Below are 21,975 nucleotides of genomic sequence, written 5' to 3' on the forward strand. Positions count from 1 at the left end.
TATTCATAATTGATTTTTTTTTGTATGATTAGGTAGATTTGATAAAAAAATCTAAGCATTTAGAAATACTCCTGTCGTTTTATAAGTATTGTTGATTACTAAACATTTTACTTATTATCTGGGGAAATTAGAATTAACCGTACCGGCATTAGTAAAGGGTGTCTATTTATATACTTATGGATTATTATATAAATATATAATGCAAATTAAATATTTTAATAACGGTACAATTAATTATGTTAAAAATACAAAATATTTTACATTTTTTTAAGATACATCATAGATTATTATAGAAAAAAAATAAATACATGTGTATACACAAAAAAGTTATAAATTTATATTTTAATGTAAAAATACTAGTTTTTTCGATGTATTTATTATAAACTTATATATTTTGTTTTTTAGTAACAGTGAAAAAGAAACTTTACAATGTCTAATGATTTTATTATTAAGTAAGTAATAGGTTTTTTTTTAACCGAAACTTTTTTTATGATTTTTGAATATTCACATTAAAATTTTAACAATCTTTATGAAAATTCAAATTCTGTATTTTTTAATTAAATGTAAATTCAAAAAGTTATAATTTTTTTTTCTTACAAAAAAAAAAAACAACCAAAAAAGTTAACTTCTCTTAAGTTTTAATTATTCATAACAAATTTAACTATCTTCTGGAATTTAAGTGTATTTGTTACACGAGTAGTTTGCTTTACAAATAAATATTTCTGAACAAAATTTCTTATAAATATAATAAAAACATTATATTTTATAAATTTAAATTTTAAATTCATACCATTAAAATTAATTTGTTTTTAAATAAATTAATAGATATATTTTTTTTTCCACAAACTATAGAAACTTTTGGGGTGTCAACCACTACAAATATATATTCAAAGTATACTAAGTATAATTAATCATAGTTTATTTTCATGACGTATTAATTTTTTCAGCATGTGTTGTTTATAACTACAAACATGAGTGTTTCAGTATTTAATTCAAATATAATTTTGTGCAGTGGTGATAACGTTATATCATACAACTACAAGACTAAAATTGAATTATCAATAGAACTTCCAAAATTAATAATCAGCAATAATGTTAAACTTCATAACAATCTTGATATTGAAGCATGTCATGGTATAACCTCAATAACATTTTCACCTGATGGAGAATATTATTGTGTTTGCACTAATCGTAAGCAACTGTGTCTTTTTAAACGTGCTGATAATCTTCTTGTGTTTAACAAAACACTAATTAGAGCGGCTAGTAAAGTTCAATTTACTCCAAACAATGATATAGTAGTTGCTGATAAATCTGGTGATGCTTACCTGTACCGCAATTCAACTGTTGATGATTCTAAAGATGGAACATTAATTCTTGGACATTTATCTATGCTACTAGATGTTTTAGTGACTAAGAATAATGAATTTATTATTACGGCTGATCGAGATGAAAAAATTCGAGTATCTAAATTTCCCAATGCTTATAATATTCAATCATATTGCTTAGGACATACTAAATTTGTGAATAATATTGTCGAACTACCGCATGATCTCGATGTTTTAGTATCTGCTGGCGGAGATGGAGCTTTTAAATTTTGGGATTTCAAAAATGGAATTGAAATAAAATCTATCAGTTACAAAGATAAAATTAATGAAAATGATATTTATAAACTTAATGAAAATTTGCGTAACTTAGAATTGACTGAAGTCGTTGATGAATTGCCAGTGAAATATTTGAGACTTACAAAAGTTGATGATAATTGTTCAATTTTGATGTCAAGTTTTTATGGTAATGGTAATATTATTATTTACCATGTTAGTGGCACTCTCACTAGCGGATTAACTGTTAACTTTAAACAAAAAATTGATGAAAAAAATGAACCACTCGAGTGCGTATTTCACCAAGAACAATTGTGGCTATTATTTGACGATGGATTTAAAGTTTTTGATCTTCAAAATGAAATTTTTGTTGAAAATACTGAAATTACTGACAATCTTAATAAGGTAAATGAGTCGTGGAGATTATTGAGAAGTAATGTTAATAAATTAAATTTTTACCCTATTCTTTATAAGAGGAAATTCGACACGATTCAAGAATATCAAGAAAGAAAAAAAAGTCGATTGACAAGTGTAATTGAGTAGATAACTTTGTATGTTTGTTATTCTGTATATAATTGTTCAAATACAAATAAATTGTGAAAAAACCACTATTTTTTATTGAAATTATTATTATAATTAAACACATAGATATAAGAAAACTTAATAAAAAAATTATACTGGTTTGTAGTCCAACTTAGACTCCAACTTCTTGTTGTCAGAAACTTTTCTGACGGCTTTCATAAAGTCTTCCTGAATAACATATTCTCGTTCTAAACGAATTGCAAACAACCCTGCTTCTGTGCAGACATTACGCAGATCAGCTCCATTGAATCCATCCGATAGTTTAACAACTGCTTCATAATCTGTAATAAATCAATATTTAATACTATAATTGCACGACTCATGATGCGAAGCTTTAGAGCGTGCTTTACGATCGAACTTTTTTTTTTTTAACCATATTATGCTGATCGACAATTTCTTAAAGTTCTAATTGATGATACACGAGTTAAGAGAATTTACAAAATGAAAAATTCAATCTTATTACCTGCGTGGAAAAATATATATATGCAAAAGATAAGTATATCTAAACATATATGTTGGCATATATGCTTGGATCTAAAGGGGAAAACTTATATTACACATATGCGCATAATTTATTAAAATATAAGGGACATATTTGTTTTTCACAAACATATATTGTATAAGCCACATAGATAATACGCATATATATATTTCAATTCAGGTATTGGATATTAACAAAATATTTATCTATTTCCTGACTTGAATAACTTTTTAAAAATTTAAAAATTTTCAATCATTTTTCGCAGAATTAAATTTAGTGAACATAAAATAAAAAATTACAAAAATAATTTTTTTTCATTTAAATTAGACTTGAATAGATAAGCCCTTTTATACTACATATTTTTCTAAATTTATTGAAATATTAATTATTAATTTGACTCGACAAATTATTATTTTTGATTACTTGTTTCATTGGTAATTTGTTAGTAACTTGTCAAAATTTAAACCATTCAGTAAATTTGAAAGTTTTTAAGAATTAATCATCTTGATATTACAATAACACAGGTAATTTTTAATCATATTAATGATAATTAAAATTCCTTACCAATTTCTCCATGCTTAGCGATTGGAAGTGCGTGAATTTTAAGAATTTCCAAACGTGCCTGTTCATTAGGCAACGGAATTTCAATTTTCCTATCTAATCTTCCTGGCCGTAACAAAGCTGGATCAAGAGTATCTGGTCTATTAGTCGCCATGATCATTTTAACTTGACCCAAAGAGTCAAAACCGTCCATTTGATTCAATAATTCCATAAGGGTTCTTTGAATTTCACGATCCGCACTAGTACCCTCAGAAAATCGTCGACCACCTAAAAAAAAAATGATCGTATCAATACTATTTAAATTCTAAGTTATTGATACTTATTTAAAAATATAAATATTAAAAATAATTTACCAATAGCATCAATTTCATCCATAAATATAATACAAGGCTGATGATCGCGAGCATAATTAAACATTTCTCGAATCAGTCGAGCAGATTCTCCAATGTACTTATCAACTATAGCACTGGAGACAACTTTGAGGAAATTAGCATCAAGTTGACTAGCAACAGCTCGGGCCAACAATGTTTTTCCAGTTCCAGGAGGTCCATACAAAAGACATCCTTTTGGTGGAGTGATTCCTACTCGTTGGAAGAGTTCTGGATTCAATAGAGGCAGCTCTATAACCTCTCGCAACTCACGAATCTGTTCACTTAATCCTCCGATAGCTGAATATGTAACATCACCAGGATCTTCGTGAGACATATTGTAGACCAAAGGATCAACTTCGCGGGGCAAATACCGCATAATAGTCAAAGTAGTCATATCAAGAGCTACTCTGGTTCCTGACTTTAATTTATTTTTATCCAGTTGACGTCTACATCCAACGACATAACGTGGACCATTGGTCGCTTTGACAATAACTGAAATAAATAGAAAACATTATGAAATTGATCAAATGATTATATTGTTTTATAATTCAATTCTTTTTAAATCTTACATTTTTCTTCAGTCAGCTGCTTCAATACTTCTCCAACAATCTAAAAAGAAAATGTTACTTTTTTTTATTCATTTTCAGGTAAAAAAAAAAAATAAAAAATAAATTACTACTGACCTGGCCTACACTTTGGAGTGCTTTAAGATCATTTTCCGATTTATCATATTGTTTGGTAAGGTCTTTGAGATGTTCTCGCACTGAAAAATAATAAATTATCGAATTTTGAATGCATTCAAGTACATTTATAGAAATTGCATTTGTATCAAACAACTGTTTATATGAAGTTATTTAAAAATTGACAGAATCATGATCCAAGTTGTGAGGTTAATGACCACAAAAGTCACAAATTGAAAACGAAATATACACGGTAAATGAATTAATTTATACATAAAATATTATACATACTTTCTTTTAGCCGTGACTCAATTTCTTTGTGTTCCATAAGCTTTTTTCTATAATCTTGCAGAGCTTTTTCCCGGACGGGATCCATTGCTGCTGCCATTTTCTGTTCTATTTTGCTGTATAATGATGATCCGTATAATCAAACCAGAGGGATCAGCTTTAGAGACGGGTAACAACGAGAAACTGACTGTGAGTGTCCAAATCCAGAAACTGTGGAGACGGTGGAGACTATAATAAATATCTTGAAAATTATGGATTAAATATTATTAGAAATGGTTTTTTTTATATCTATAATAACAAAAAAAAATTGATTAAATATTAAGCAGAAAATTAAGCATTTACTAATTTTAGGTTTAATGAATATTTATTAAACAATTTTTTGAATTATTTTATTTCATAGCGAAGATTGAGAGATGGCGTAAGAGTCTAAGATCTAAAAAATGTTCTTTACTTGTGTAACAGGTAAATTCTTAATTATTATTTAAAATGAGTTATTATTTAAATGAGTTAGAGAATATCAAATCAAAAAATATATTCTTTATATCAAGTAAATGATAATAATTATTATTACACACAAATTTCATTTTGAAGTTAAATCATATAATTTTGAAAGTATCTTTAATTTCTTGTTTTGCTTTCGCTTTTCAAGTAAAAATAAATTAATAAGTTATATTTTACTCACGGAAAATCAATAACAATGCCGTATGTATTTTTTCTGCAAGTTTAATATCGTCTGATTTTATTTTGTGTACTGAAAATTAAAAAATTTTATAGCTATAAAAATATAAAACCAAAAATTATGGCCCTGTTTAAAAATATTAATTGAGAAGAATTGAAAATGATGAAATTTGAATTATTTTCAATAATTTCAATTCTTTTGTTTGTAACTATAGATATAGAGTTTGCATGGAGTGTGACCGCTTTTCATTTCTTTTCAATCAGTATTGTTAACCAGGGGGTAGTAAAAATAACAAATTCTTTGATGGTACCTCATTGAACAGACATCTAACAATTTTTTAGATTTTTATAACAATCAAATTATAATAAAAAAAATTTAGCAAAAAAATTCCACTTACAGAAATTGTAAAAAATTATTAGTGTGAATTATAAAAATATTTTTTTATAATAATTGATTTATTACAATTCCAAAAATTGTAAGATGTTTACTAATTTTAGTATCGTAATTCGTTGACTATGATTCGGTTTATTAATTCAAGAAATAAAAATCGTGTATACATGTGACTTTTTTAAAAATACAGAAATAACATATGGAAAGTATATAGAAAGTATCCAGTATTGAACATTCTATGTATATTTTTTAAACAAAATTAATTATTCTACTTTGACTATTTTATGGTATTATAATGCTTTAACTTTTAAAGATTACACATGTTTATTTGTAATACATAAAAATTTCTTAATTTTTTTATTATTATAAAAAATTTGTTAGCAATTCCTAAAATTTTAGTTCACAATAAAATTTTGTTAAAATAAATGTAAATCAGTAATATTATTATTATTATATTTTAATTATCATATTTTCAAGTTTAAAAAGTAACAATTATTTATTGAATTAATTTTTTTGATTTTTATTTTCATTAAAAAATTATTTTTTTGTTCTCTTAGCAAAAATTTTATTTGCACCGTTACTCAACGTGCAATGTAAAAAAAATATATTGCCTCAACTCAGTTGTTTATTTTTTTTTCTCAGATTACTTAACTTTACCTAACTGTGAGCACATAAAAACTTGTAATTTTCAATCAACTTTCTTTTATAATTATAATTTTCTTTCCCTCTGCTATTTATCGAAATAAAATCTTGATAATACTTCAGATGGCGTTTATCGTCGACATGGTTTGACTTGACAACCCAATATTTTTTTTATATATTTCATCACAAAGTGAGCCTCAGTGAGCCTTGGTTGTTGTATATATGTGCCTACATATAAAGCTATATATTTATCAATTATATATCCATATTCTGTATTTCATAAATATATTTCAATTTTCTTCAAAATAATGGTATATTGGATTTTAAAAAAACGTACATTTAAAAGGTATATTTTATTTTCATTCTGCACTTAAAGTACTGGCTAAACAACAATTTACAACAACAAATTGTTACAAGTTCTAATTGAAAAATTTTTTTTCATAACACTACTCAGTTGTATTGAATAATAAAGTTACGTATAATCATTAATAAGATGTTTTATTATTAAAATTGTACTGATTATATTAAATCAAAATAATTCATAAAATATGTTTTCATAAATAATATTTAATGATCTATGACTTTTTGAACTTTTGTCTGTGATAGTAAATAAAAAATATATTTTTTATAAGCTTTTAATGATATTAACAGTAATTAATGGTATTAAGTTTTGAAATGTTCAGTGCTTGGATTTATCTAGTTATACAAGAATGAAATCATACAGGTACTTTAATTATTAACATTTTAACAACAATAGAAAATAAATATTTTTTAATTTTAATATTAATAACAAAAAGAGTTTTAAACTCTTTGTACTACACTTTGAAACATAAATGTATATATTCTTAATTTGTATTTAAATGCAAACAATAACTACTTATAAGAAGTACATTGTTTATGTTGTCATTATGACGTTTAATGTAGTGATTCACTGTAAATCATTAATGCTTATACATATACTAGTTTTATTCACACTTTTTTAATGCCACATGGAACTGCTTGCTTTACTTGATTGATTTTTTTCATAGGTTGCACGTTGACAATAGCTCTTGTTGATGGTTTAATCCGCGGTTAGTACTTGGTTCTTCAAATATTTACGGATTAATCTATACAACACTATTAAAAAAATAATACATAGTCATTTGTATTAACAAAAAATAAACAAAAAAAAATTAATATAAGGATTCTCTACTGCTTTAATAAAACACATTTTTTGGGTTGTAAATTATTACTAACAAAATGCAATGGATATACCTCTTAGCTGGTTTCGTGCCATTCGTCATCCTTGATATTTGGTATATGGGAATGTAAGTTGACTTATACTTGATTTTAAATTGCAAAATCATGTTATTCATCGTTTGTCATGATTATTTTAAAAGCATTTTAAATATATTCTTTTTTTTCATCCTTATTGCGTCATCTACAAAAATACAGAAATATTTAAAAAAATTTTGTATTAAATAATTAATTATGGTATTTAGAGTATTTTTATACTATCAACTTTTCTACTCTTTTTATTTGATAAATTTATTTTAGACAGTATGTTTTTGATAAAAAATTTATGAATATTTATTCATTCATTGGATTTTTGTATAATCACAATTTTGTAACCTCATATAAATAATTACAAAACAAAAAAAAATTTAATAGTATAATAATTTACTTTGCATGTATAATAATAACTGATAAGTTACTTTGTATTTTCACAGAGCCGCACTATGGACTATAAAAATAATTATTATTACTTACATAATTATATTTGGTATTTGTCCGTTTATATTTCATTACTCATACAGTTTCCAACGTAAAATACTTTTTTTAAATTTCGGTAAGTTTTTATATTACATATTACATTATTTATAAACTGATAGTTTAATATTTATTATTTTTTAGTACACTGGCCACCTAGTCTAGACTTTGAAAAACCAGAGTCAATTGGATTGGAAGGTGTAAGGAATTTTTATTTACACACTGATGAGAATGTTAAAATTGGAGCATGGTAAAAATATAAAATTTTAATTGTTTTTGTAATTTTAACAATATTAACAAATGATAATTATTACTTATAATAGGCAAATGCTACCTCGATCTTTACTCAATGACTCTACAATACTCAATGACGAGTACTTTGAAGCAACTTTAGCAAATGCAAGTAAACCAGTATTTTTATATATGCATGGCAATAGCGGAAACAGAGGAAGTAGTCATAGAATCGAATTATACAAAGTATTCCAAGATCTAGATTATCATTTAATTGCTTTCGATTATCGAAGTAAGTGTTATTATTGACGATAAATATAAAGTTTACATAATATTTACATAATACGATTGGATAAATTTATTTTCTATTTTAGGCTACGGTGATAGTGACCCTGCTGAGTTATCAGAAATTGGAGTTGTTACTGATAGTAAATACGTAGTACGCTGGGTAATGAATAAAGTTAACAACAGTGCGCCTGTTTTTGTGTGGGGTCATTCACTTGGAACTGGGTATAACACTAATAATTTAAATAATAATGAAATTAACCGCTAAATAATACTCAATAAATATTTATTCTCGTTGTAGAGTGTCCTGCCATGCTTTAGATTTATTAGCTGCCGAAAATATACATCCTGCAGGATTATTTTTAGAATCTCCTTTTAATAATATTGCTGATGAATTACGATGTCACCCTTTTGCTCAAATATTTAGACATTTACCATGGTTTGATTGGATAATTGTGCAGCCGTTTTATGGAAATAATTTAAGGTTTGAGTCTGATAAGCATAGTGCTAATATAAAATGTCCCATAATGATATTACATGCTGAAGACGATAGTGTTGTACCATTTAATCTAGGTGAAAAGGTAAAATAATTTATTTCAAAACTTTATTAATATAGATAAATGTTTAAATAAATATCCATAGTTAAAATTTTTGATAAAAATATTTAAATTCAAACGAAAATTGATTAACTCACTTACAATTTATTATTTAAGTTATATGAAGAAACTTTGAAGACACATGGGAATGATACGGAACAAGTTCAAATGGTTAGAATAAATGCGTCATTAGAGCTTGGTCATAAATATATATGCCGATACAAACCATTACCGTCACTTATACAGTATGTATTAATAAAAATATAATATTAATGCTCATAAAATTAAAGAGCGATATTAATTAATAATTATTTATTTATTTCAGGAACTTTGTATTACAATCTGTAAAAAATCAAGTTCAATGAAATGCTTTAATAAGTCTAGCATCGTATAAGTGTGTCCATCAAATCCAAAGAATATGATGGTTTCGTCCATTTTATATTTTGAGTGATTTAAAGAGAATATAATTATTTTTCTCAGTAGAATTACTTAGGAAAAAATACAACTGAGATTAGAAAATTATATTTTTTTTAAGATAAATTAGAAATTGTTATTTATTTTTTACTTTAAGTGGTTGATTAAAGTATAGTCGGCAAAACAATTTAACTATTGGCTCTCTTGGTGTTAATTAATAACTTACTCCACATGAGATCTACAATATGAAAAATAGATAAATTTAATCTATTAGAATAATATTTTTTGAGTGAAGTCTTCTAGAAAGTATTCTAGAAATCTTATAGTATCTATTGTGTCAACATATAATTATAACCCTTGTGAAATTATTTACATTTGTGTATAAATTAATTTATTATATTTAAAATTGTATTTATAATAAAGTGTGTCGTGAAGTTCTTAAAATTATGAAATGAATAAATTTTTTTACAAATCCGCGTGATAATTTTCAATCAGCACCTTTACTGAATCTTATATTTTCCATGCAGTCTATGTGTAATGCTGTGTACTTAACTAATGATCCAGAGGTTTGTTAAGAAGCTTCATCTGTCCGAAAAACTATGATTCTATTTCTATAGTATTTTCGTACAGAACTTCTAAATCATAATACATGTTTGTCGGGACAGATCCAGTTTAAACTTTTTAATTTATTTATTGCAATAATAATCATGCTAAATAGTAACTTCGTTCTCACTATATTCAAACAGAATAGGTATAAATAATGTTGAAAATATAAATATCTTGATGTCATGAAAACCGCAAGAGATGCCACAATAATATGTATTTTCAAAAATTTTTTTTTTCCTTATTCTTATTACCTATCAAATAAATTTTTAAATCAAATAAAATTAAGTTTTCAAAAAAGAGCATGCGGTTAAATATTGCGGAAGTTTTATAATAGTTTATACAAAAATGTTTTCAAAATGTAATTAGTTACATAAAATTACTAAAAATACATTTACTATATTAAATATAAATGAAACTCATAATTAAATAATTTATAGTTGAAATTGATTTTTAACAAATCTGTTACTTTATTTATGCGTAATAGATTTTTCGGTAAAAATTATTTTTTTTGTAAGGCAAAACGTTTCTTGAATTTGTATTCATCAGGAGCGACTGTTAATTGTCTGTTATTTTCTGAGTCCTAAAGAAGAATTCACTTCGCAAAAATAAAAAATTCAATATATTTTCCTCCAACAAAATGTTCTTCTTCAATCTAAAATCTTCTATTTTTGTTTCAGGTAATTTTAAAACTCATAGAAGAGTTGACATGATTCAAGAGAAAACATCTTAGACCAAGAAAAAACTAATCAAGCAGACAAATTCTTGAATTATAAAATTGTTCTTAGTTTAAGTAGATTATTTGATTTAAGAATTTTTTGTATTGAGTCAAGACCATGAAAATTTTAGAAATAATTTTTCGGTATCAGAGTTTTTTCTTAAATCATAATAATTTTTTGCTTAATTCTAATTTAAATAATAATTTAAAAAAGGAAATAGCTGCTCTTTTTAAAAAAGAGTCTGGTAAATTCACGCCGTGTAAATACAAGGATTTACTTGTAGAAGTGAATAAATCGGATTAGATTTTTTTTATTTATTTACTTAAATAACTACAACAAACTTACTAAAGTCAATTCAACATTGTTTAATGATTAGATCATCCATCAAGAATTTTCCCCACTTTTATTACATTACCTACACCATAATAATTTCTTACATTAGTTCATTGATTCTTGTTTTTCGTGTTTTCGTGTCTTCAGTCTTCACTCACCTGCGAACCATTCAGTAGTAACAACGCCTAATTGTCCTATTAGTTAAAAAACCTATTCTTACGTTGCGTTGTTTTATAAAATAAAATTATAATAATATAAATAAATAAACAATCAAGATGATTCCTACAAATGAAAGTTACGAGCTCAAAGAAGTAAAATCTCTCATCAAAGCTTTGATCATCTCAAATAAGGGCGGGATACCAATTAACAAAATTGATGGTAACTATTTTTTTTTGTCGCATATTGTCTTTAGTTAATAAATTTTTTTTTTTTTTTTGTTACAGATGAGTATCACCGTCAAACGGGTGATTTTATCCCATACCTTCACTTAGGTTACAACTCTCTTCACGACATGTTTCGTAATTTTAACGGCATAAGAACAGAAAGGAACGAGGTTGGAGAGGTTGTTTACAGGGTTGTGGATCTAGGACGCATGGCGCACATCGATGACCTTGTGAGGAAGCAAAAAGATGAAGTGATTCGACCTGATCGAAAACGAAAGGATCGTCTCACCCGACTTAACAACAACCAACCACAACCACCCAAACAAGCTAAAAAAACTCATCCAGCGTTTAGTAATTTTATCTCTGGTAATTATTATTCATTATTTATTTTTGAATATTTTAGTTAATAAATAATAATTATTTATTTATTTTTACTTTTAATTTATCAGAGGGAGAGGATTCTGCGTATGAATCAACGGCGTACGACGATGACAACCAGAGTCCCATAAGAATTGAAGATCCTCCTCGGGATTTAGTAGGTTTTTTTTATTAATGATAATCATTTTTTCTTTTATTATTTATTATTTGTTATTATAAACTTTCTGATTTTATAGTTACATGTTCACGAACCCTTGATGAACGGTCAACAGTTGATCGGTGACGATTTCTTTTTACAACTCGCAATTCGCAATTTAAGACGTCCAATCTGGAGAAAAGCTCGTAAGAATTAGTGTTCTTTGATTTTATTTTTAGATTTTTGATAGTAAGAATAATTTTTGATTTGGTATGTAAATTTATTTAGCATGCACAGCTCTTCATTGTGGATTGTGTATTTCTGGACTGACGATTCGTGCGCTCACCAACAAGATTCGCCGTATCAAATCGATGTCTAATAAAATTATTATATTAATTGGAGCTGAAGACGTCTACAAGGTAATTATTTTTTTACTTTGTTTAATGAAAAATTTAATAAATTTTAGTCAAATTAAAAAAATCGATTTAATAATATTTTCATAATACTTAAAAAAATTGAGATTATAAATAAAATTAACTATTGGCTTTAAAATAACTATTGTAATTAGTAGAAAAATTCTTGATATTAATAATTTTAATTCATGTTCATAAGTGAAAAAATAATCAATTTCAATAGAATCACAATAATTTTTTCTATGGAAAATATTAGTGAAATTGTTAAACTGATGTCATTGAGTAGTTATTTTAGTTTTTAAATAACATATAACATAATAATATATTGGCATTGAAATTCCTACTCGATTCTAGCTAATGTGTACATAACTTTTTTTTTTTTACACATTTATTGTTTCCACAATAATCTTCCGGATTTAGGATTTGTTTTCATATGAAATCGTATAAAAATTTTTATTTAACGAAATATTTATTAATATTATTATTTTTTTTTCTTGATAACTAGAGTCATTCATTTGATGAAATGAAGTGGGACTTTCACGATATGATAAATTTATTGCATTTGCGGTTCGCTTTTTCACGTGATGCAATAAAATTATGTACCATTCCACCACTGGCCAACCTGGGGGTCTATTCCAACGGCAATAAGCTAGAAGCGCTCCGTTGTTTCAATAACTACTTAAGATACTTCGCTTCCAGTAATAACTATGGTTTAGTGGATTTCTCCACCCACATGACCAATCCAAATTTGGACACAGAGTGGGACTTGTTCCAGCTGGATGCCAGAATGGTTTCTGGAAGCAATCATCCTTACGTTCTCTGGAACAAACGAGGTAGATGTCTCGCTGTCAATCTGCTGGCTCGTCCAGCTGAATCTATTAATAACGATAATGATAATTACAATAATTGTAATAAATACAATGATTGTGATAATTACAATAATTGTAATAAATACAATGATTGTGATAATTACAATAATTGTAATAAATACAATGATTTTGATAATTACAATAATTGGGATAGTTACAATAATTGTGATAATTACAATAATTATGATAATTACAATAATTTGAATTATTGTTATTAATTAAACAAATCTATTTTTTATATTTATTAATTAGCATAATTTATTTTTTTATTTTCACTTCATTACTAAACTCATTTCATGTTTGCCATCATAGTTTATTTATATTTATTTTTTTACTCTAAATTTTTAGCTAGTCATAAAATTACGCTAATTAATAAATATTTATAATAAGTTTAATTGATATACAAATTATAGTAACTTGTTTATGCAAAAGGTATGGGTAATATTTTTACAAGTAAAATGTGATGTTATGATCGTTTATAGTTTAAATGTTAATAATCATGTAAATCCATAAGATTGTAGTGATTAATTAAAATCAATTTCACTTAATTACTTGTTTATAAAATGAGTAATCAATTTTGTTAATTTTTTACATTTTATTATCAAATAAAAATATAATAAAAATAATCGAGAGTAAGTAATATATTTATCAAAGTCCAAAAAACAATGATTTTTTGACTTTATAAATAATTCTTACGGATTTTTATTATTCATTTTTATTTGATAATAAAAGATTTAAATAATTGATAAAATAATTTCTTCTTGACGAAATAACTACAATTTTATGGATCGCACTTATTTAATAATTGTCGTTATCTCTCATTTTAAAAATTTTAGTTTAATTGTTAGTTATTTATTTATGAGTTAATCGATCGATCGGTTAGGTATAAGTTTAATTATTTATTTATTTATTTATTTTTAAGAATAATTATGTGTACTTAGAATAGAATCACTGCGAGTACTCGCCAAAAAATAATGCAAAGGCTTGTCTGTGAATAAATTTATAAATTGTTATTGGTGCGCAACAATTACAATTTTATATTTATTTTAATACTAGACTAGTCTTTATATTATTAAATGGTAAAGAAATGTAAGAGTGTGTTATAAATTTATGTTAAAGAGCGAATGAGTATGAGAGATAAATAAAATAATTACAACAATCACAATTAATAAGCATTAGTAGGTGATTCAATTCATTTAGAACCACGGATATTATTTATATATTTCTGCGAAAAATCTTTTTATAATATTTTTTTAGCATAATTTCATACACTAGAAATTCCTACGCTTACTATAATTAAGAAATTCTCATAAAATTTGATGAAAACGTATAATTTACAATATCTTTGGGATTTCTTATTAAAAATAATAATTTAGTATTTACTTTCAGATATCTAGAGTTTATAAAGCATTTTACTAGTCTGGCAACCTCAATATCTTTTTATTTCTTTAATTGCAAAAGAACTATTTTAAAGAATTAATATTGTGATCCAAAAACTTCTCTAATATAATTTCTTTAAAAAAATGATTAAATCCATTTTTCTGACTATCCCAAAAGCGACACAAAATTTTTTTTTATAATATTTTGTTCAATTTAAGATGACAATTATTCATTTTTTACTTTTTGATCAATAAAATCTTTCAAAAAGTCAATATTTTTTTTGTGATCTATTATATTTTTAATTTTCGTAGTGTATAAGTTATTTTGTAGGACTTACTCACCTTTCAGAGGGAGTCTTATGTGAGTTCTTTATAATTTATCTAATATACGGTAGAGTGAGCTTCTAGTTCAAGCCTTTTTTATATTTTCAATAATAAAAAAAAACTCCATTGTATAGATGTGTGTATATACATGACAATAATAAAAGGACAATATAGCGTATACATATACCTACTGTTTATGAACAGATAATACATAATACAACGTTTCAATTTATTTAAAAATACATATAAATACACATAATTAAGGTAAATTGTCAAAATTTTTTTTATTGTTTTTTTTAACAATCTTATTCAATTTGTAATTCTAACCTACAATACCGGGTCAATATAAAATATTTTTTGACAGCTTGAAATTAATTTTCATATTTTTACTAAAAGTTTTTATGATTACTAATCAATATCATTTATAATTAGATGAGCAGAAAAGAAGCATTACAACAATTCATCCATCAAATTCATGGAAGACCGGTCGTTGTTAAATTAAACAGCGGAGTAGATTACAGAGGTAATTAAAAATTTTTTTTTTTACATTAAGAATATATAATTTCAAGTGTTAATTGATTGCAGGAGTATTGGCTTGTCTTGACGGATACATGAATATTGCTCTCGAACAAACTGAAGAGTACGTCAATGGACAATTGAAAGATAAATATGGAGATGCATTCATCAGAGGAAATAATGTTCTTTATATCAGCACACAAAGACGTCGAACCTAATTATGTTGTTACAAAATACATTCTATTATAAAAGTAAATTAATCGCTTTTTCATAATAAAAGAAAAAAAAATTTTTTTTATAATCAATTCTTTTTAATCAAAGTTTAGTTATAAAATACATATACAAAAAATGAATTAAAATAAGATATTACATTCATCACTCTCAATAATGAAATTTTCAAGTTGAATGTGTTCGTTTTTTTTGCTGAGCAAACTGGGTAACTGCTTCATTAATTTCTCGTTCAAGTTCTTCGTCAGTTAATAACGACCTAGGAACATTTGTATTATTTAAATTATTATCGATTGTACTTGAAAGCTGTTGATTCACATTAAACATTCCAGTATTCTGAATATCGGTATAATCCGACGATTGAGTGTCAGAATTGAAAATAGAATTGATTTCTTCATCAGTAAGTGTAGGAGTTTGTTCTTTATCGTTTATAGCTGGTGTTTGTACCTTAGAATCACTTTCATTTGTTACTGATAAATTGTTAGAAGGACGTGATACTTCTTCAGCAATTTCTATTTCAAGAGATGCAATGGAAGCATCTGAAGTTTTAGCTCTTTTAATTTGTCCATCTTGTTGTAATTTAGCTCGTCTACGTTCAATGGCCTGCTGTCTGTTTCTCTCAATTCTCTTTTTAATTTCTTCTTCAGACTCTGTTGTATTATTAGATTCACTGTTGTTAACTTGCTGACTACTACTTGATATTTTTTGACTCTGTGAATTCAAAAGTGAATCAAAAATATCATTATTACGTTGAGTAGTTTCAACAGTTGTCGCTGCTTGTTTGGTCTTTTCAATTTGTTCAGCAATAAGTAAATCAAACTCATCCACTGGCTCTGGCGATTTTTCTCGTTCATCAACAGCATCATCTTCATCCCGTATAATAACTTCATCAAGCATCATGTCTCTGCGATACCTTGTAAGGAATGTTTGAAGTTCTTTTTTAGTTCCTAAAGCTTCAAGTTTCTCAAGAAAATCATCAAATTGGTATTTTGGAAATAATCTATGACCCCAGTGCTCCAAACGTTTCATAACACGATTCAAATCATGTTTTTCATGTCCTTTACCGTAAAATTTAAATCCTTTAAAATACTCTTCAATAGTATGCACACCTTTAGGTCCTTTCAATCTTGCTGGATTTAACTTTGGTATAGGATTGCGAACAATACGTTTTTTCGAAGTCTTTGGATCAATTCTTCTACCAGCTTCATCATTGTTTTCATTATCGTCTTGTTGATCATTGTTAATCGGTTCATTTTCATTGTTATCTGAATTTCGACCTTCATCTTCCGAAAGTGATCTTTGATCAACTCCATCATTTAAATCATCAATCATTTTTTTGTATGTATAACTTGGATAACAATCGTATCAGTTAAGAGTTTTTAAATTATATTTTACAAATGTTATCAACAATCGATTTTTATTTACCTATATTGAAAAATTTATCACTAGAGATCTACCAAATGTTATCACGTTCACGTGGACTGTTAAGCAAGCCTTCGCCAAATCTAAAAGACAAAAATGAAATAACATGAGTTAAAATATGACAACTGTAACTTTAAATATAGTTTGTACTAAATTTATCAATGAGAATATCTTCAATCAAATTAATAATTTAACTACATATTTGAGTATTAACAAAAAAATTATATAAATATTCGTAATTGACTTTTACCGTAAGATAACCTCACTTGACCGCTTGTATATATTTTCTTTATTAATTCAAATATTAAAATTCAGCTTCATCTGCATCCTCTTTATCAACAGAATCTTCAGAATCTAGAAATTTATTAAACTCATCGGTTTTACTCATACGTTCCAATACAGATTCTAACAATCGTTTATTCAATTTATCCGTTTGTGTTAATTCACGCCCTTGTTGTTGATAACTGTCTCGTTGCTCAGGTTGATTTTGTCCATTTTGCAATCCATCATCCACTTTCTCAACACCATTATCATTACTTTTATTAATTGGAGTCCCCGGCATATTTAAAATATTTTACAATATTTTTACTGTGATTTATTGTTAATCAATTTAAACTTTAATTCTTCGATAAAAATATTTATATATGTGTATATTTATTTTTTGTAACTGGAGACTGTTGCGCTTGCGCAGCATTAAAAAATCGACAAAATTAATTTTATTTAATATTTAACCAGATTAATTATTAAGAGTTATTTAATATTTCATTCACTAAAAGATATTGGATTAATCAAATGCAAATATTAATAAATTTATCTTCAGCTTTTCCATCTTATTGAAAATGTTTAATTAAATTTTAAATTTACTGCCGGAAGTAAAGCGATTATGAGTTCAATTCGAATTTATTGTGAAACTAACGAATTTTTATTGACACTGAAGTAAGCAAACATCTGACAATTTATATAACTTTTTTTAACAGACAAATTTTTATAAAAAAAATTTGAGATAAATTTTCCGTTCAGAAATTAATAAAAATTAGAAGTTTAAATTTATGTTAAATAAAATTTAAAAATTTTCAGAAGTCTGCTGATTTTACATCATAATTTTCCCATCAGTTTTCAGTTTTTAAAGTTCGTTCGTCTTTATTTAACAGTAATTGATGAAATATTTTGATCTATATATTTATTTAATCATAATTATCTCGATGCTTCAATAAAATTATACCAATTTTTTATATGTTGAATTTTTATTGATGTTTCATGGGGTGAAAATTTAAAAAAAAAACATTGAAAAAATTTACGAAATTTTTATTACAGTAAGTATCCCAAATATTTTATATTTGTTTTGGTATATTCTTGTCTTATCTTTGTATTATTATCTTTATCTATTAATGTATATTTTTAACATTTAGTGACATCTCTGGTACGCTAAATCAGGAGCTAATTGATGAATTCTGAAAATAATTGTAATCTTATGAAATTCTATCTAAAAAAAATTGTTATTACCCAAAAGTGGCACAAATCTTTTTTTTGTTAATGTTTTGTTAAATTTAAGTTGACAATTATAAATTTCTGACTTCTTGTTAAATAAAATTTCTCAAAAAGTCAACATTTTTTTTGTGACACTTGGGTACTAAAAATAAGTCACCAAGAAAAAAATTTAGAAAAAAAATTCACATGTAGAAATTTCAAAAAAGTATAAACGAATTTTTTGAAATTATTTTTTTTAGTAATTTTCAAACATTAGTTACTTGCTAATAAAGAAGATATGAAAAGTGATGAACCAATGCTTTGAGCCGAATAGGATTTCAAACTTGGATAATAAACATGATTATTTTTTTATGAAATCATTTTTAACAAACCCGTGTAAAAAAAAATTGTCCCAAGCATGGGACATCCAAACGTGACACAATGAGGGACATTTTTGGGACATCTTAGAAATAATCAGAGATTTTAAAATAGTGCATTTAAGTAATTTTTCGTCGATTTGAAGTATTTTTTTTTTAAGATTTTCAGAATATTTCTACAATTTTATGACAATTTTATTACAATTTCAAACGTTTTTTAAATGATTTTGCAAAACATAATTTATTTTTCCACAAATGTAGATTGGTCTAGAAATTAATGGATGAAACATTGATTAAACATTTTTGGGAGAATTTAAGGACATTTCTGGGACAGATTTGGGACATTTTTTCGACATTTTCGGAACATTTTCAAAACATTTTTTGGACATTTTGTAAATATTTTTAGGACAATTTTGAACGTTTTTCAAATCATTACGAAAGACTATTTATTTTTGCACGGTTATAGATTTATCGTAAGATTAATGTATGAAAATTTTTAGGACAATTTTAGGACATTTTTGGACATTTTCAAAACATTTTTTGGACATTTTTTAAATATTTTTAGGACAATTTTTAACGTTCTTTAAACGATTTTAAAAAAGACAATTGTTTTTTGCACGGTTGTAGATACATCATAAAATTAATGGATAAAAAATTTTGGGACAGTTTTGGGACAATTTCAGGACATTTTCAAAACATTTTTTGGACATTTTTTAAATATTTTTAGGACAATTTTTAACGTTCTTTAAACGATTTTAAAAAAGACAATCGTTTTTTGCACGGCTGTAGATATATCATAAAATTAATGGATAACAATTTTTGGGACAATTTTAGGACATTTTCAAAACATTTTTTGAATATTTTTAGGACAATTTTAAACGTTTTTCAAATGATTTTAAGAAAGACAATTTATTTTTGCACGGTTATAAATTTATCGCAAGATTAATGCATGGAAATGTTTAGGACAATTTCAGGACATTTTTGGGACAATTTTAGGACATTTTCGGAACATTTTTTGGATTAATTTTAGGACGAATCTACAGCCGTGCGGAAATAAATTATTGTTCTGAAATCATTTAAAAATCGTTCAAAATTGACGTAAAGTTGTTCTAAAAATGTCTCAAGTTTTTTGTAGAAAAATTACAGTCTTGTCCCAAAAAAATCCTAAAATTGACCCAAGAATGTCCTAAAATTGTTCTAAAATTTTTCATCCATTGATCTTACGATGAATCTACAATTGTGCAAAATACAATTGTCTTTCTTGAAATCATTTGAAAAACGTTCAAATTTGTCCTAAGAATATTTAAAAAATGTCTTAAAAATATTTAAAAAATGTCCTGAAAATGTTCCAAAATTGTCCCAAAAATGTCCTAAAATTGTCCCAAAAAAGTTCAATAAATGTTTCATCCATTAGTTTCTAGAAAAATCTACAGCTGTGCAAAAATAAATTCTCTTTTCTAAAATCATTCAAAAATCGTTCAATACTGTCGTGAATTAGTTCTAGAAATGTTCAAAGTTTGTTGTAGAAACATTACAAATGGTTCCAAAAATGTCCTAAAATTTTTCATCCATGCATTTTAAGACAAATCTACAACTGTGCAAACTAAATTATCTTCATTGAAATCATTCAAAAATTGTTTAAAATTATCGTAAAATAGTTCTAAAAATGTTCGAAGTTTGTTGTAAAAATATTATAAAACTGTGCCAAAAATATTTTGAAAATGTTCCGAAAATGTCGAAAAAATGTCCCAAATCTGTCCCAAAATTGTTCCAGAAATGTTCTTAAATTCTCCCAATAATGTTTAATCAATGTTTCATCCATTAATTTCTAGACAAATCTATATTTGTGGAAAAATAAATTATGTTTTGCAAAATCATTTAAAAAACGTTTGAAATTGTAATAAAATTGTCATAAAATTGTAGAAGTATTCTGAAAATCTTAAAAAAAATACTTCAAATCGACGAAAAATTACTTAAATGCACTGTTTTAAAATCTCTGATTATTTCTAAGATGTCCCTCATTGTGTCACGTTTGGATGTCCCATGCTTGGGACATTTTTGGGACAATTTTTTTTTACACGGGAAGATACAATTAATTATTCTGATTCACTAATTTAATGTGTCTCATCTCAAGTAAAACTTCAATATATTTTCGTAGTATACGAAACAAAGATCACTAATAATATTTATCTCGTAATTAAAAATAATTTAATGAACTTTGTAACCGTATTATGTTTCTAGATGTCTTATTTAAAATAAAGAGAAAAATATTTTCATAAACATAGCGTGGTGTCCAAAACCGTAATTTACAAACTTATATTATGTAGGTGTTAAATCAGTATAAAACTGCTAAATGAAATAAACAAAAATTAGATGTGAGATAAAAAAACTAAGCTAAGTGTATTTTATTAGAGTTAAAAAAAAAAAAAATGAGGCTTCACGCCAATAAATGCTTATCAAAATTTCTGAGATGTATTTTATGTACAGTGTCAAAATACTTATGATAAATATAAAAAAAAAAGTTATATTTGTCCTAAATAATAATTAAAACTCTTACTATTAAAAATTAATAGATGAAAGATAAATTAAATTGCGAACTTTATTAATCATACAAACGTTATCAGAAAATGACGAGGGATTTCTTTAGTGGGGAAGAGAAAAAAAAAAAAATAAGTAAGGTACACAAATAAAATAGAAGAGGATAGAAGAATGATCACGCGATAAAAGTAGAGGGGGTACAGCGAATCCAGCGACGTGTTTCTATTTGGGGTTATGCACCGTGTGATAATTTAATGCACAAGTGAGCAAGCGCATAGAAAATTTTATTAAGAGAGGGTAGTATGGAGACTTTCCTCATTTTTTTTTAACGAACATTAGTTTA

General features: G+C 25.7%; 6 protein-coding genes and 1 long non-coding RNA gene across 9 annotated transcripts; 4 read left to right on the top strand and 3 right to left on the bottom strand.

The window, feature by feature from the left end:
- The first annotated feature begins 914 nt into the window (after positions 1 to 914).
- On the top strand, positions 915 to 2,209 carry LOC123268607 (tRNA (guanine-N(7)-)-methyltransferase non-catalytic subunit WDR4). The gene has a single exon (XM_044733832.1). The coding sequence runs from the start codon at positions 972 to 974 to the stop codon at positions 2,139 to 2,141; it is 1,170 nt and encodes a 389-aa protein (XP_044589767.1). The 5' UTR covers positions 915 to 971; the 3' UTR covers positions 2,142 to 2,209.
- Positions 2,131 to 4,853, bottom strand: LOC123268606 (26S proteasome regulatory subunit 10B). The gene is made up of 6 exons (XM_044733831.1): positions 4,565 to 4,853; positions 4,277 to 4,356; positions 4,163 to 4,202; positions 3,576 to 4,085; positions 3,226 to 3,489; positions 2,131 to 2,461 (listed from the first exon to the last, which is right to left on the bottom strand). The coding sequence occupies exons 1-6, from the start codon at positions 4,659 to 4,661 to the stop codon at positions 2,271 to 2,273; spliced, it is 1,182 nt and encodes a 393-aa protein (XP_044589766.1). The 5' UTR covers positions 4,662 to 4,853; the 3' UTR covers positions 2,131 to 2,270.
- A 1,446-nt stretch (positions 4,854 to 6,299) lies between these two features.
- Positions 6,300 to 9,719, top strand: LOC123268610 (lysophosphatidylserine lipase ABHD12). 3 transcript variants are annotated; one of them, XM_044733836.1, is made up of 8 exons: positions 6,300 to 6,618; positions 7,982 to 8,100; positions 8,166 to 8,271; positions 8,345 to 8,544; positions 8,627 to 8,762; positions 8,839 to 9,118; positions 9,251 to 9,378; positions 9,459 to 9,719. In XM_044733836.1, exons 1-8 carry the CDS (start codon positions 6,581 to 6,583, stop codon positions 9,496 to 9,498), a joined length of 1,047 nt encoding a protein of 348 aa, XP_044589771.1. In that variant the 5' UTR covers positions 6,300 to 6,580; the 3' UTR covers positions 9,499 to 9,719. The 3 variants fall into 3 exon arrangements, with proteins under 3 accessions (XP_044589771.1, XP_044589772.1, XP_044589770.1); XM_044733837.1 differs by lacking the exon at positions 6,300 to 6,618 and adding an exon at positions 6,895 to 6,996; XM_044733835.1 differs by lacking the exon at positions 6,300 to 6,618 and adding an exon at positions 7,381 to 7,579.
- On the bottom strand, positions 7,029 to 8,372 carry LOC123268613. Its single transcript, XR_006510265.1, has 3 exons — positions 8,022 to 8,372; positions 7,527 to 7,692; positions 7,029 to 7,388 (listed from the first exon to the last, which is right to left on the bottom strand). It is a non-coding gene; the product is annotated as an uncharacterized LOC123268613 (long non-coding RNA).
- A 1,613-nt stretch (positions 9,720 to 11,332) lies between the features above and the next one.
- On the top strand, positions 11,333 to 14,778 carry LOC123269056. Its single transcript, XM_044734555.1, has 7 exons — positions 11,333 to 11,580; positions 11,646 to 11,951; positions 12,035 to 12,120; positions 12,200 to 12,305; positions 12,388 to 12,518; positions 13,018 to 13,486; positions 14,771 to 14,778. The coding sequence occupies exons 1-7, from the start codon at positions 11,478 to 11,480 to the stop codon at positions 14,776 to 14,778; spliced, it is 1,209 nt and encodes a 402-aa protein (XP_044590490.1). The 5' UTR covers positions 11,333 to 11,477.
- A 271-nt stretch (positions 14,779 to 15,049) lies between these two features.
- Positions 15,050 to 17,642, bottom strand: LOC123268609 (protein TIPIN homolog). Its single transcript, XM_044733834.1, has 2 exons — positions 17,501 to 17,642; positions 15,050 to 17,333 (listed from the first exon to the last, which is right to left on the bottom strand). The coding sequence occupies exon 2, from the start codon at positions 17,158 to 17,160 to the stop codon at positions 15,997 to 15,999; it is 1,164 nt and encodes a 387-aa protein (XP_044589769.1). The 5' UTR covers positions 17,161 to 17,333; positions 17,501 to 17,642; the 3' UTR covers positions 15,050 to 15,996.
- On the top strand, positions 15,166 to 15,901 carry LOC123268612 (U6 snRNA-associated Sm-like protein LSm6). Its single transcript, XM_044733841.1, has 3 exons — positions 15,166 to 15,348; positions 15,517 to 15,607; positions 15,670 to 15,901. The coding sequence occupies exons 2-3, from the start codon at positions 15,517 to 15,519 to the stop codon at positions 15,816 to 15,818; spliced, it is 240 nt and encodes a 79-aa protein (XP_044589776.1). The 5' UTR covers positions 15,166 to 15,348; the 3' UTR covers positions 15,819 to 15,901.
- Positions 17,643 to 21,975: the final 4,333 nt, after the last annotated feature.

The sequence above is a fragment of the Cotesia glomerata genome, linkage group LG7, assembly GCF_020080835.1.
Source record: "Cotesia glomerata isolate CgM1 linkage group LG7, MPM_Cglom_v2.3, whole genome shotgun sequence".
NCBI lineage: Eukaryota > Metazoa > Arthropoda > Insecta > Hymenoptera > Braconidae > Cotesia > Cotesia glomerata.